Raw genomic sequence first — 17003 nt, 5'->3', positions numbered from 1 at the left:
ATACACTAATTTTTTTAGTTTAGTGTTCATATTTGATAAGTCATGCTACCAACATGCTTAAATTGTTTTCCTATTCGGTTCTGACATCCTTAACTACTTCTACACGTCAACAGAAACACTAAAGAGAAAGTGTGAAACGTGAATAAAAGTTTCACCCCGAAGTTAATTTATGTACAGAGAAATGTGGGTATTTTTAGTATTACATCTCATCTTGGGCTTCCGGAAATTTCTGGAACCATACCAAATATAGTAACAGTGTAGGTGAATATTCAACCAAAACCGTGGCACGTGAATCCGTATTTTCCAGATGTTTCTGAGAAGATTCTGTTAAACTCTGATTGGATAAAAAGTTTCCTGGTGTTTCTGGACCTCGAGGAACTTGATAAGAGATATTTTGGGGACTCCTCCAACGATATTAAATTCAAATTCACTAAAAACTGCAAATTTTATATGCTTTACGTACACTGACTACCCTCAGTATTAAATAAGTCACTACTGAGTATAAGATCGAAATTAGAGAGATATTTTTCCAAGTTAAAGATAGATTACAACTTCAACTGACATCACATCGGGAGAACTAGTAAAAACCAGAGGCTATTCTACAGTCCCAGTAGATAGTGGGAGCAAATGTTAGTGTTCTATTACCAATGTGTAAACTACATTGAATCGTAAATGAATAACAGGCAATCTTAGAATGTTTAATTATCATTGCTGAGTAAATCACATTCTCTGGTTCAAATAATATAGTGTAATAGTAAAACCAGTTGACTGATAATAAAACTCTGGCCGGTATTAGCATATGGGCATTTTGAATAGATGACTCGATATTGTGTTATTTTTTAATGTCAACATATTCTTGGCGGCCTACTTAAACATCTGGGTAACCTGCTCCTGTCATCTAGATATTTCAACAAGTTATCTAATTTTGTTTGTTTTATTACATCATTATGGCTATTAATCACACAACCTATGCAGGTGCATTTCTGAAAAGTGTACAACCTTTCGCTGTAAAGGTTACAAAAGGCCTAATCAGAGATATAGTGGTTGCTGGCAATATGCAGCGAAAAGAATGTAAATTATTCAGATGTCGATTGACTGGACTGCTAACTTCTAACTAGCGATCATTCAATATTCGCCAACAGGATCTGAATGCTTCGAATTGCTAATTAAATCATTTTTTTCCAATTTAAATCGAATAGAATTCAAATGAAAAATGGTCAAGATTTTTTCATCGCACTGTGTATCTTCCCAAACTAATCTTGATATGAGTGAACTGTTCTTGACAAAAGTATGGGAGTAGGATTGTTGAAATCTTTCTAAACAATACTCACCCTTTGTATCATGTTAAAACATAAACCTGGAATTACCAAATAGATTATTTTTATTGGTATTTCCTAACACAATTAGACTTGTCAATTTTGTAGATTTTTGATACTTCTACATTATCCAATATTGTTGATAAGAGTTGAATTTTTCCGCCCATTTTAAGTCAATCTAACAAAACAAGTAGAGACATTCATTAAGTTGACTTAAAATTTAATTTCAGGTGTTGAGGATTAGCTTTAATACTCGACTAAACTAATCGAAATAAGTGAATAGATTTCGAATTGACAATTTAATATTTCAGGGGTTTTTTTGTGGAGATTTAGTATTTCCATAATTGAAAGTGTAAGTCAATTGAAGCTGAGGAGTCCCACAACAGGACGAAACGGCCGCCCAGTGCTTTCAAGTTTTCCTTGGTGGTCTAGCATCAATTGACTCATGCTTTCAACTATGAAAATTCAATATTTTAAAAAAGTTTAATGTTTTCTTAATTCATATACTAAGTACAAACTCATCTAATCGGTTTTACTCTTCACTGTTTGTGTGAAGTTTAACGATAGGAAACTATACAAAACGACATATGAGCGAACCGAGGAATTCAAACCAGAAAATTAATGTTTGAATATTTAATAGTTGAAATAATGAGTCAATTAAAGTTAGACCACCATGGAAAACCTGAAAGCACTGGGCGGCCGTTTTGTCCTGTTATGAGACTCCGCAGCAGTGCACATCCACGATCCCGCACTCGCGAGATTCGAACCCAGGACCTATCAGTCTCGCGCCATAGCACTTAACCAATAGATCACTGAGCCAGTATCCAACGGCCATCCAGTGCTTCCAGGTTTTCCATGATGGTCTAGTTTCAATTGACTCATGATTTCAACTATGAAAATACTGAAATCTCCACAAAACCCCTTCTGAATATTTAATGTTTTAGTCAATATAATAGTCATAATAATAGGTAATAACTTAGGTTCGCTTAGACCCTATTTTTTTGGTCAACTATCGATAAATTGAAATATACAACAACGAAAAGAAAACACAAACAAAGTTATAAAAACGAAAGAAAAAACTTTATTATTCAATAGTAATAATAACAATAATAAGAGTAATAAAACAGGAATGGTACAAACAGCAAAAAACCTTCGTTATTTGTTGTTGTTATTGAGCACAATGATTAAACTTAGAAAAAGATAAAAGGAAATTTAATGGCTGAGTAGTAACAAGAAGATTAGACCAGAATAGAAACTACCAGGTCAATTTATCAGAATTATTGTTCTTTTCTCCTTCTTCTTCTTCTTCATCATCATCAGCATAATCCACACCATCCTCAATGAACACATAAATAATAATAGTAATAGTAATAATAATAATAATAATAATAATAATGGTAATAATAGTAAGACACCGGTGAAGAAAAATGCATGGATTGTTTTATTTTTACAATGATCATAAACAATTCTTCTCTATAAGAAAATGACAGGGACTTGTAATTCGGTATCAGTAATCATAAAAGTGTACAAGAATAGTAATAATAATAATAACAATAACAATAATAATAATCGTAATAGTAATGTCACATAATAATACATTTAAAATTGACACTATATATATATATAAGATTGTGTAATGAATATGTAAAATACAAAAATCAATTCACAATTGTTTGTGGAATACATATATAGTTCTGTTTAGTTTCCTAAGTAGCTTTTAAGCTCTCCTAGTTGTTAATTATCATTGTTTTTCGTTTGAGCAGTATATTCATCACATAGAGGTTGATGTGCAATGATTGAAATAGTAGTAGTATTGATAAATAGGTCGAAAGACCTCACACACATACATTATACATACATACACGTACAGAGGAAAAATGATCAGATAATAGGAATGTAACGTTTGGTCTTCTCTTCAGAATTAGAAAAAAATTATTACACAATGATGATTACTATCAATAATAAGATTGTTCTTTTCGTAGGTATACACTAATAATAATAGTAATAGTAATAATAATAACGATGGGGTTATTCTTTTATGTAGTCAACAATGTGTATGTGTGTGCGTGTGGGATAGTCATTATTCAATAAAAGTTTCAGTGCACCTAGATACACTTTACAGACATACATATATTTATTTTACATTTTTACACTCTAAACACAAAAACAGAATATTAGCAAGGTATTCTCATAAACACAGAAACAAGACATAAAGATAAAACAAGAAACGTAACGTATTTGGCGCTTACTTATCAATATTATTGCTATCTCCATTCTCACCAAAAAAAGTGAATAGTATTCTTCAGAGGATTTGAAGGAAAAACAACATGATACATAGAAGAAACAGAGAAAATGCTGGTGGCTGACTTTCAATGATGAAGAATATTTGTTGCTTTAGGTCGTTATTCCATTGAACTTCGGTTTAAATTCACCTCCTCCTCTCTTTCAACAAAGAAAAAACTTAATTCTTGAAGGAAACAAGAAAATTGTTCGTACATTCTTTTGAAGAAAAGGGGATAATGATAAAAGAATTCAAAAGATAGGAAGAATTTGAGCATACACAAACACATGTACATGTCAATGTAATATAACGAGTAGAGGAATGCGCGACGGAGTACAAAGATAATCACTTTTTACAAAAATAACAGGTAGAAAAACAAAAAAAAAACAGAGGAGACTAGTAATAATAATAATAATATTATTATTATTATTTACATCAGTACTGTATAAGATACAAAAAAACGGGCAGAAAACAACCTCCATCGCCACTGAGGTAAGTTAAAATTTAATAATCTACATGATAAAGTGAAGAACACAGTATCAAATTATAGGAAAACAACTCATATATATCGTCAAATGTTTTCGTAAAAATAAAAACCGATCAAAATGTGAACAATAAAATCCAATGTTCAATAGATGAAGCTTGAACCAGTCAATAAATAGTGATAATGTATCATCATCCTACATGTCATGGAAAGTGTAAGCAATATCTTTTGGACGGGAAAAAATACACAGAAATAGAAAATGGAGTATGGGATAAACGGGAACAATGCTGTATATTGTATATTTACTAAAATACTTTTTTTAAAAAAAAAACTGCCTTCTCTCGTAACAATAAACAAACGAACAACATGATACAAAAAACAAACAAAAATACATATTATAAATAATTGGAATACAAATAGAAGAATATCGATTTAGAAAACTATTATTATTATTACTGCTACCATTGTTAGTTATGAATAGTCAATCAGTAAGGAATAACGAGAGTAGTCATGTTGCCTTTATAGTTAAGAGAAATGAGGAGAGAGTACCAAAAGGTTATTATTTGTCAATCAATATGGTATCGATGATATTGTCATCTTCAAAGACTATGATGTTATGTGTTATCTGATCTCATACAAAGTAGTAAACTAACTGACCAATATAGCAATTAAATAATAAGAACACCATTTGAAAATATGTGCATTTTCAATGTTTACTTTACAATAAGCAGATGATTCAATTGGAGTTCTAAGATTTAAATCAAAGAGAGGAAGATTAAAAGTAAGAAGACAAAGAAGAAGAGCGAATGAACTGTAGAAGAAATTAATTCATAAAATAAAGAAAATAGATGAAAATTGAATCATGATTGCATAAATTCCATGAATAAATGCATATGATCAATCGGAAAAAGATAAGCAGAAAAACAATAGTCAGAAGGTATCGGCGCCAACATGAATACTAACTTTGAAATCAGTGTAATAAACATGAGTTGTACATTTTCTTTTGATCACAAAAATAAGGTGCTGATGATGAATTTAGTGGGCAATAGCCGAAACCACAAAACAAAAAGACAGGGCAAAAGAGACGAGAAAAACAGAAGGTCAGGGTACGGGGCGGAATGGAAGGAGGGTGTATATAATTCACAATTATAAACAATACTTCATTAGTAAATTAAATTTTTTTCGAAAAAACAAACAAATAAATGCTAAGTTAAAATACTATCTTCTTTCCCTGAATTTCTTGTGGAATATTCATTAGTTAACTGAAAATAAGTTGATTTATCAGGTAGAATGTAAGAATTTTCACTTTTTGATAATATACTACTTGATATGATGTTAGTAGCAGTATTACAGGAAGGTGTGTGTTGTTTATGGATGGATGTATTTGATGCATCATTCAGATCAGTAGTTTGAGTAATACTAGAAGTAACCATATTATCAATAGTATCAGTAGTATTTTTCTCATCGTAATGATTTTTTTGATTTATGTTAGTTTTAGCGTTTTTATTATGTATTGGTGTCTTCAATGTACGTCGACGTCCACGTAAGATGACAGTTGTCGGTTTATCATTTACATTTTTATTTACATGAGTTAATAAATCAGTCGATTGGATCCCACCATTATTTGTAACAGCAATACTAATACTGTTACCAACAACATCAACGCCACATCGACTATCATTATCACTTTTAGTACATTCCATCATTTTATTACTGTCAGAGGAACTGATATTTTCATTGCTAGTAGTATTAGTAGTAGTAATAACAGTATCATTTGTATTGTTGTTTGTATCCAACTGTGCAATATTAATTGGTTTTTCTTGTGATAAGTCATCAATATGTCGGGAATGTTCATTCGGCAATAAAACCTGTACATTTTTATTGATTTGATCATCTGATGAGGATGTCTCCATGATGTTATTGGATGATAATTTCTTAGGATGATCAGTATGTGTTTGGGACCTCAATAAATTATCATCATCATTCAAGGAATAATTATCCACATTCATAGTAGTTAATGTTGGCATTTCAATATCATCGTCAGTGTTTTCATTATTATTATCATTCATAGTTTCAATCACTTCCGTTTCATGATCAAAAATCAGAGTATTCTCAACTTCTTTTTCATTGTCACCATCTGAAGATGGAATTGATATCAGTGGTCGTTGTCGTGGTTGTAGTGATAACGATGATGTTGGTGATAATGAAACTTCTTTCTGATCATGTTTCAATGTTGTTATTGTTGTTGTTTCTTCAAGCAACTTTATTTCATTATCGTCACCAGAATAATTCATACCATTACTACTAGTATTACGACTCATACAATTATTTTTATAAGTAGTAATGGTAGTAGTATTTTCTTGTTCATCCTGTTGTTGGTCACCGACTGTAAGCAGTTTGCGTAATGCTTTAACTTCCATACTTAAACCACTTAATTCATTACGTAGGCAACGATTTTCACTTTGTAATTTCTCTGTAGTTTCTGTACGTCCAAGTAGACGTGCACGTTTATTTTCTCGACAGCGACGTACTGCTTCATTATTACGGCGTCGACGATCTTGATAACGCTTGTCCAAGGTTGACGTACCTGAATTTGAATCACTTAGAAAATGTTCTACAAATAGAGGGAAAGAAAAACAGATTTTTCATGGGAAAGATATAATTATTGATGAAATACATGTCACATTTATTATTATTATCATTACTAATATTATTAACTACTTATTGAGTATATATTTGCGAACTCGGATTTAAACCATACTTTAAGTTCGAGGGCTGATAAGATTATTTAGCTTACCCCAAACTGAACTGAATTGGAGTAGGTTTCGAACCTGTGGTTAAGTAGCTGGATATTAAACGGCTTAACAACCACTGGTCCACTTTTACACAATAAATATATATATCTTAAGAATTTTAGTGACTTTATTTAGAATATATGATGCATCAAACTATTGAATAGAATAAAGATTCCAAAGCTCAAATATTCAGGATAAATAAATTATTCAACTGAATCTATTAGTTTCAGAGACAGAAAGATCCTCCTTTACGATAAAGTTGATACAATATTAAATGATTGGACGAAATTGGCATGAAATTGTGGATGTCGGTTTTCGATAAGACTGGGAGAATAACTAAAAATATGTCGTATGCATGATCATTGAACTATTTACGAAACGACTGATTGAGACATTCTCGCGGACTGATCACTGGGTGATAACCAAAGTTGTATGTGGTCACGTAATAGTTTGAAGATCGATGAAAATTAGTAAGAGTTATAGATCAGAATTACGAGAAACAGTCGTTCATTTGACGAACATGAAGATAGTAAGGAAAAATCATATGGTGGTACAAATAATAACTTATTATCACGTAGGTAAAAATTAGAAGATGGTTAGAACTATGATTGTTGAATAAAACATGTGCCATATTGGCTAACATAGAGTTCCGACTTAATTGCTGGATTCATAAGGTCTTTTTATAGTAGACACGTTCTTACCTAGTACTCTTTGCAATCTTGTTAATTTGACTGTGATAATTGTAAAAAATAACTAAGAGGTTCATTATGTAAAGTAACTTGCACAAAACCCTTATTAGTGTGTCCAATAGTAGTTGGCTTCGAGAATTTACTTAAATACCACGACAAATCTTGGAGAGTGCAAGTATAAGTAAATATGTAGAATGAAAACAAAAGACAAGTCATGATGAATCTGTGGAAATTTGTTAAACATTTAACTACTAACTACTACCAACCATGATGATACTGAGAATAAGATGACCTTCTAGCTTCATGTGATGTATGTACATTTTGTTTAGATAGGAAACTAGATAATAATAGTCTACACATATTTCCATAGTTCATAAGTTTTTTTTCCCTACCATACTTTAATTTTTGCTTAAAACAGGAATGCTTTGTTCACCTTTATTTACCTATTTTTTTATTGATCTTATCATATTTAATAATCAGTATGTATGTGGAACAAAAAAACAGTAAAATACAGGAACGACAACATGATAGCGCAATCAACCATATATAATATTAGTCTGAACTATTTGTATGTGTGTGTGTGTATGTCTCATTATTACACTAAATACACATATACGGAAAATTCCTCCCCTAACATCAACCCAATACATTGATTCTCATCAGAGAATAACTAGTCAAGATGAGTTTTTTTTTCATTTTCATTTCTAATAGGTTATTTTTTTGCTTTCATTTATTAAGAAAAAAGTGTACCATCATAATACACAGTACTAAAATCATACTGCCACTATTACTAATATTAGCCAAGGTTACAAATAATGAGTCATACTCTATTATTATTATTATTATTATTATTATTATTATTATAAGCCTCATCATTTGTAGTAATAGTATCGTATGTAAACAAGGCATTTTTTTACAAATTGTCCAGACTAATAAAACTAATGAAATTGGAACCTCTATGGATAGTTCATGTCATTTTGTTAGGGTAATATATATCTCCCTCTCTCTCTATATATATATGACTGAAAACGTAGGCGTTAATAAACTATTTAAATCTCTATTATTTGATTGGTTCATTTGGATAAATGAATATAGAGTTAGTCAAATGTATTACTCTATTGGTCTGATCAGTCATCTCTATCCAAGTTGATGATTTGCTTGGGTATACACAATGCATGTTCTAATATTAATCTTTTTTTTAATAAAAAAAAAACAACAAATGCATAATTACATTAGTTTTTACCATATGCATATGGTACATTAGAATGATAATAACCATGACCATTACTACTACCACTACTACTACTACTACTACTACAGTATTATGTGTATTTGCTGCGTCATCATCTCTATTGTGCGATGACGCTACAAATTGAAGACCTGTGTATGACACAGAATAGTATTCAATGAAGATTGAAAAATACTGAATGTACTCGTACGTACACACACATATATATACATACAAGTAGTGTACTACACGATGCTGCTGACTAATATAATAAATAGTCTCAGTCCCCAAGGTCAAGCAAACAACAAAAATACACGGTCTAAAGATAAAGAGAATGTGTTATTTTTTGAAAAAAAAAGATTACTTAGGGGTAGGAAAAAAATTTAACATAAGTGTGTGTTGGAAGTATAAAAAAATAGTACGTTTTGATGAGTGACTGGTTGGTTGGCTAGCCAGCTGGTTAGACAAATGCACTACTACTATTATTATTAATAATACTAGTATATACGTTTCCTTAATATTACTATATATTCAAATATGCAAGCAGATTGACGGGAGAATGCAGTATTTTACAAAAATACAAGGTTGATTGTTATCGTTTATCTACAAATATTGAATATCAATCTGTGTTGTTTATTTACTGATGTCTGCGTATATATATATATATTGTGAGGTATAAAAATTCTCTATCTCACTCGTTACGAGGGTCCTTGACAGTTTTCAATAGTAAATAATAGTAGACGAATCCCATTATGGTAATATAACACTCAGACAGTAGTTTAAAGGACTTTTAAAAAACTCCATTACTTCTACAGTCATATAATGTTTTATCGTATTCACTACGAGAGAAATATAAAAGAGAGAAGAGTTTTGTTATATGCACAATATAAAAGTGACTAGGTAATTTCTTTGTCATTATCTGAATAGCTTGACACGATAACATTTATTTACTTATTTATTTATTTATTTGTTTATTTATATAAGGATATAAACAACAAAACAAACAGTCCCCGGTAATATTGGCAATGAATTTATCTACTTGCATACACATACTGATCTCCCTTTTGTCAGTGACAATAACAATCAAAAATATCACATAAAAATTACACAACATGAAAATCAAAAATCTTTTTTCTTGAAAAAAAGTATTTAATTAAGCAGAAAATTTCCTGATTAATACAAATTTATATAGTTGAGATCATGAGTCAATTGAAGCTAGACCACTTGTATAACATATGAAGATAACAAAATTTGAAGAAAGGTAACTAATTTCAAATAAAATTAGCTGAACAGACCAATTGAATTCTTGCAAAACGATTCTTGGGTTCGAATCTCGCGAGTGCGGGATCGTGGATGTACACTGTTGAGGAGTCCCACAATAAGAAGAAACGGCCGTCTAGCGCTTCCAGGTTTTCCATGGTGCTTTAGCTTCAATTGACTCATAATCTCAACTATATAGTATTTTGAATTGTTGAAATGATTCATAGAATTCAGATCAATGTATAGTGCACAACAACTATATAAAATTACTAAAATCTCCACAAAACCCCCTTCTGATAATAATACAAATTTAAACAAGTATATTATCTATAGTTTATTCGAGGTTGATACAATGAAGAGGAAAAAACCTCGTTCAAAATTGAAAAATACATTTGTAATTGAGAGAGTTCAATCACTATGGCTGATAATGACAATTATCATTATGAAAAATGGATTGGATAATAGCTGAAATACATTGTAAGTTAGAAAATACACACTAGTACTTGTTAGTAGATTAAAATTTATTAGTTTCAATACCTGACAACATAACTGTGTATTACGTTATTACTCAGTTTCTTATGATTCCATCCTAATGATTACTTGCTTACTTACGCCTGTTATCCCTCGTGGAGGAGCATATGCCGCCCACCATAACTTTCCATCCAACTCTGTCATGGAAAATCCTTTCTAGTTGCTATTCATCCTTTTGATGTCTGCTTCCAATTCTCAACGTAGTGTGTTCTCCGGCCTTCCTCTTTTCCGTTTCCATTCAGGATTTCAAGTAAGCCCTTGCTTCATGATGTACTTTGATGATTTCCGTAATGTATGTCCTATCCACTTCCATCGTCTTTTCCTAATTTCGTATTCAACTGGAAGCTGGTTTGTCCTTTCTAACAATAAGCTCCTGCTGATGGTATGCGGTCAACGGACATTTAGTATCTTACGTAGACAATTTTTTATATATACCTCTACCTTTTTGATGATAGTTGTAGTAGTTCTTCAAGTTTCGACTCCGTACGGTAGAACTGTCTTGATGTTTGTATTGAAGATTGTGACTTTGATAACGGTTGACAGTTGTTTCGAGTTCCATATGTTCTTCAGTTTTAGGGATGTAGTTCTTGCTTGTCTGCATCGGATCCTCCTTGATCATCAATAATGCTGACCAGTTACATGAAAGCTTCCACCTCTTCCAGAATTTCTCCATCAAGTGTGATTGTGTTGGTGTTCTCTGTGTTGCATTTGAGGATCCTGCTTTTTCCTTTATGTATGTTGAGGCCTACTGCTGTAGAGGCTGCTGCTACACTGTTTGTCTTGACCTGAATGTTTTGGTGTGTATGAAATAGAAGGGCTAGTTTATCTGAGAAGTCAAAATCGTCTAGTTGCATCCACACTGTCCATTGTATTCCGTGCTTCTCCTCAGGTGTGAAGGTCGTTATAATTAGGTCGACCACCAGAAGAAAGGGGAAGACGAGAGTGAGCAGCCTTGTTCGATACCAGCCTTAACTTGGAATGCATCTGCTAGTCGTCCTCCATGCATCAGTATGCAGTGTAGTTCAAAGTATGAACTCCAGGTGATCTTTACGATTTTCTCATGTACACTATAGTGTCGAAGAAATCCGTGTGACAACATTCAGTAATTTTGGTCAGTCTGTTATTTATTTGTTCCATTATCGATTATTACCATAAGTATGTTATTCAAAAATTAATTATCAATCAGTCATAGTCAACATGGAGCCTAGCAAATTATGACCAATACTTCAAGTTATCACACCATATTATTACTGTGAGATGAGAATAATTATTAAGACAAATATCAAAGTATTGGAAATGGTAAAAGTAACAATGATTGTATAAAAAAATTAAATATGACTAATATGATTCAAGAAGAATGAATTAATTCGTCGTATAAAAAGTTTACAGTTCAAGATCTAAGGTATGACAACGAGCGAATAAATCTGTGCCATCGTAACCTAATATCCTTAGCAATTTGTTAATGACTCAGTTCATCAGTTGATTACTTTACAGACTAATATCACATCTTGCACTGCCCACTATCAGCTTTCTTCACACTAACTTCTCTATGCCTTGAAACATCGTACATCTAGGTAGGAATTAGTGAAGTCACTGTAATAAATCTTCCAACCACATTGGTTGACGAAAATTCACTGCATTGTCAACCTATTTCCCATCTCTATTTAGTACACTGCATCTAACCTTAACACCACTCATAAGTTAGGTCCGAACGTACATGAATAATGCTTTAAAGATAATTATGGCCAATTATCAGATATATTATCAATAACCAATAATTAATTTCAAACTACAATCTCTTTTGTTAACCAACATGAATGATGCTCACTACTAAGCAAAGATGGATGATGGTTAATGGTAGAATCCACAACGCGTGTTTCGTCCTATTTGGGACTCCTCAGCTGGATGTACCTGCATCCCAGAGTTGGTGTTCACTCATTAGTGCTCAACGTTTTTTTGTTTGCTCCAAAAATAAAACATTGCTTAGTATTTCTTAGTAAATATAGATGCTAGCAAATCAACAGAGAACAGTACACAATAGTATATCATATTTCATAAACATAATTAACAAACTTAGATAAACCTAATCTAGTTGATTATCTGTAAATAATGTTTTTCACCTGTTCTATAGGCTTTAGTATAGAACAATAATACTGATAAGACGTGAACGATTAGATGAATAAATACTATACGTTGTATGAATAGAAATCATTCCAGTGCAAATAAGAAAACCGAGAATTTCTAGATGACAATAAAACTTTTCTAGTCATAGAAAGAGAACCATGCATATTCTTTTGTTGATTCGATCGTTTTAGCACATGATATGAAACTTTTAACTTCCCCCTTTCAATTATGTAATATTTGTTATATTAATAAATGTTCGCGAAAGAATGTAAAATCACAACGGAAATATGTCATTTCACATCATTATATTCACACTAAATACACTAGACAGAAAAAAAGAGGGATGGAAAGAAAAAATCTATTTACGTAATCCATTAAATGATTGGTTACTGATATCTATTTATAATTATTATTCCGTAACTTTGTCAAAACGATAAAATACATTAATGAAAAAAGATGGCTTTATCAGTAACACCGGCATTACGCACACACGTACATCACCGTTATAAAACAACAATCATTCGGCAAACTAACCAACCAAATGTCAGAGCGACAAAATAAAGGTAGAAAAATAAGTGAACGTGTGTAATTCGTTACATAAGACAGTTAGATAATAAATTTTGTCTACACGTGACATAGGTTGGTACAGTGAATTGACTGTCATAAACCATAGAATTATTTTGCTTCCAGTTGATATTCCCTATATGGATACTGTTTACATTTGCATTAAATTAATTTACTTATTTATTTATACTATAAAGAAGCAACATACACTAATTTGCGAAATATTAGAAATCGCATTTGTTCAACACTTGGGATATTATACATATATTATTATTATCATTATTATTAAAACCAATCCACTTGATGCTCAATTTACTTGAAATTATCAAGTTAAACAAGTTCCGTTTCGAGCTCAATCAAACGGGTTATGAATGTAATAAGGGGGGTCGTAATGAGTAACTATAACCATCCTATTGAATAAAACAAAAAATAACCAATCATCATGTAAGTAGTCCGAGATGAAAGTGATCGAATTGATGTGATATAATTTGAAATTGTTGTTATAAAACTATAATGTTTATCGATCTGTTGAAATTGTTGATATTTATTTGTTTCATTTATTTTACTATTCAATGTATAAATCAGACAAAATCTGGATAACAGTCGATGCTCACAAATTGACATTTTGGGGATGTGTTATTATTATTTTCATAATTGAAATCATAAGTCAATTGAAGCTAGACCACCACGGAAAACCTGGAAGCACTGGACGGCCGTTCCGTTTTCCTTGGTGATCTAGATTCAATTGACTCATGATTTCAACTATGAAAATACTGAAATCTCCACAAAACCCCTTGTGATTATTATTATTATTATTATTATTATCTTAGTTTATTAACTTCACAAGAAAACAACTTGAGTTCCTCCCTTTATGACTACAAAATAACCATGAAGAAACCTGTTTATCTATCCTCTTAAGAATTCCATAGAATACTACACTATTTACCGTTAGCTAACTACATAATTAAACACAACTGATGATTGCTGCATACTTGACGTTCAATTTTTGACAAACTGTTAATCCATACATAATTAAACAAATCAGCATACACATTAGGTGATGATCGAATATAGTTATCATGGAGAATGATTGTTAATCTGATCAGGGAACAGTATGTATAATTGTTTCATCTCTTACTTTGAAGGCCTCATCCAGTACTCATCCAGTGTAAACTCTACACAACGTAAATAGAGTACATCTTAAATTATTCAATACTCCTTTCTATTTACATTTCATATAATAATAACGAATGAGTCAAGGAATTGGGAGATCGTATAAAAAAAAGTATTCTATAGATTTTTTTTGTTTAAAAAATAGAAATAGAACTTTGTATTGTGCTGTCACATATTTAATTGTATACAAATATTGAATTATTATTAATTGATAAATGTCTATTTGATTTATTTCTTTGTCTAATACTAAAGTAAACACACTTCTATTTTACTAGGAAAATTTATTTAATTCTTTATTATAATGTATGAATGAGAAATAAAATGAACCGATCAGTTAGTTGATCATCAATTAATATTTCATTTTCAATAAACCATTATTATGGTTCATATTTAGATAGATATATGTACACACACATACACATACACAAAGGGAATCAATAAACATATTTGTGTGTTTGTACGTGTGTGTGAGAATATTCAGACATATGTATTTTATTAATAATACACACATATGCATACAGGTATAGATTACACAAATATAAACAGATATACATTCAAATTAAAACACGGAGATATACATTCATTCACAAATACTCTCTCTTACTATTATTAATCATAAATTACATTAAACTAAGGACAATCATACCTATGCGTGCACACATGCACACACACCTGTTTATTGCACATAATTTGAATATTGGATGAACTGTATGGAAAAAAAAAGAACAGGGATATTGAGTGTGTATATCGATAAAGTAGTTCTTCCATCATCTCATAATGATAATAATATACATATGGGTTTAAAAAACGTATTTAATAAAATGTAGGATCACATTAAGTGTTCAAAATGTTTATGTACACATGCATACATATATACATTGTATGTGTATAAATGTACACATAGATATGTGTGTTGGAGTAAGAGTAATGATAATAAACTATGGATTGTGTATTGTAGATCTCTAAGGTAGCCCATACATATATATATATAACAATTTCTATATGTATGGTGAGATGAGATGACGATAAATATTGACTAAATGTTGTTATTGTTGTTGACAGGTTTCTTTCTTTATATCAGTATTTACTTATAATTTATGATGATATATATGTTTCATACGTATATATGTAAAGTTTTAGGAGAAAAAACCCAGAGACGATATAAATACACAAAAATCGAAGGATTTTGTTAATAATATATGTTTTGAGAGATGAAAAACAATGTATTCAGGAAGATCATTTCCGAGACAGTCCAATGACCAGATGGTATGATGATCATACATAATAATAGCAATAATAACTAAATAACTAACTACCTAAATGTAGTCTCGACATCCCTGTACATAATACAAATAAGGTATTTGTTTATGTCTGTGTGTGAGTGTGATTGGAGAGCTATGAAGTTATAATAAAATGAAGGAACATGTAACATGGTAAGAGAGAGAGAGAGAGATGAACAGTGGTTAGTCTAAGAAGCACGGAACTTTTTTAGCATATGTTTATATTCAATAAAGCGCGACGACGAGTAGCAGGATAAAGAGGGGGGAGAGTTGACTAGGAAAAATATTGATGGATGTATGGATTAAGCATCCGGTTATGTATACAGTCTATTTTACAGGTTCCTGATTCATAATAATAATGGTAACAATGATGATAATTATGGAGAGAATAATAATAACACAGGAGTTTTTCAGGAGAGGAAAGGGTTATATAAATTGTAAGATGAAAATGTAATGCAAACTGAACTTAAAATAAATACAATCGCAAGCTTAGATGGATCACTTATTCGGGTACGTAGGCATATATATGCATACTCGACAACGTCTGATAGCTTGAAAGCACAATTTTTTGTAGAGAGATTATGGTAGAGAAAAAACTCACTGGTACAAAGTGATATTTTCGTGTTTTATACCTCTATTCATGAATAGGAGGGATAAACACACACACACACACACACAGAAAAACATAACTGAATGATACCCATCAATCTTTAGTTCCAGTATTATTGCGTACCCCAATAAAAAATAGATATCATTATAGGATCCAAACTAAGGTTTGGACTGAAGAATAACTGTCTAGGTAGTTAAGATATACGCTATTACCCAGTTGAAACCAAAACAAGATGATTGGATAAATAACGGTTTTAAACAAATATTACCACTCAGTTATTCAGTCAACAATTGTTCACTCAATAATTGATCAGTAGCAACAAATAAATGTTATTCTACCCTTTCTCGATAGATCAGATTCGTTTGAAAGATAATATTGGTCGCTTTATAACACAGAGTGTTTCCAAATCTGGAAAAGTGCCCCAATTCACAATCAAAAATGCACAATCTCAGTCAATGCAAGCAGCACAATCAAAGGGGGAACAAATCAATATAACTGCGGCCAAGACCAAGTATCAACTAAAGCAACATAAACGCAGCTCAAGAAGAGACATGGAAACGCAGTGAATGCGTGCGAAAAATAAAAACTATAATAAAATACAAATATTATCATCTCAAATGGAATAAAAAAGATGAACAAAATATACAACTAAAGGAATCAATAAGAAT

At 31.2% G+C, this 17003-nt stretch overlaps 1 protein-coding gene across 1 annotated transcript in view; it reads right to left on the bottom strand.

The window, feature by feature from the left end:
* Positions 1-5187: 5187 nt before the first annotated feature.
* Positions 5188-17003, bottom strand: part of Smp_176710 (putative transcriptional factor nfil3/e4bp4) — a gene marked incomplete at its 5' end in the record, with an annotated part of 28242 nt that continues 16426 nt past the window's right edge. Inside the window, one exon of the mRNA XM_018798021.1 lies at positions 5188-6695. Coding sequence (XP_018653004.1) covers positions 5287-6695 — 1409 coding nt within the window. The 3' untranslated portion in view covers positions 5188-5286. The remainder of the gene's footprint in view (positions 6696-17003) is intronic.

The sequence above is a fragment of the Schistosoma mansoni genome, chromosome 6 (genome assembly GCF_000237925.1).
Source record: "Schistosoma mansoni strain Puerto Rico chromosome 6, complete genome".
Classification (NCBI taxonomy): Eukaryota; Metazoa; Platyhelminthes; class Trematoda; order Strigeidida; family Schistosomatidae; genus Schistosoma; species Schistosoma mansoni.
Note: the sequence above shows the minus strand (reverse complement) of the source record. Positions and strands in the feature narration are given on the sequence as shown.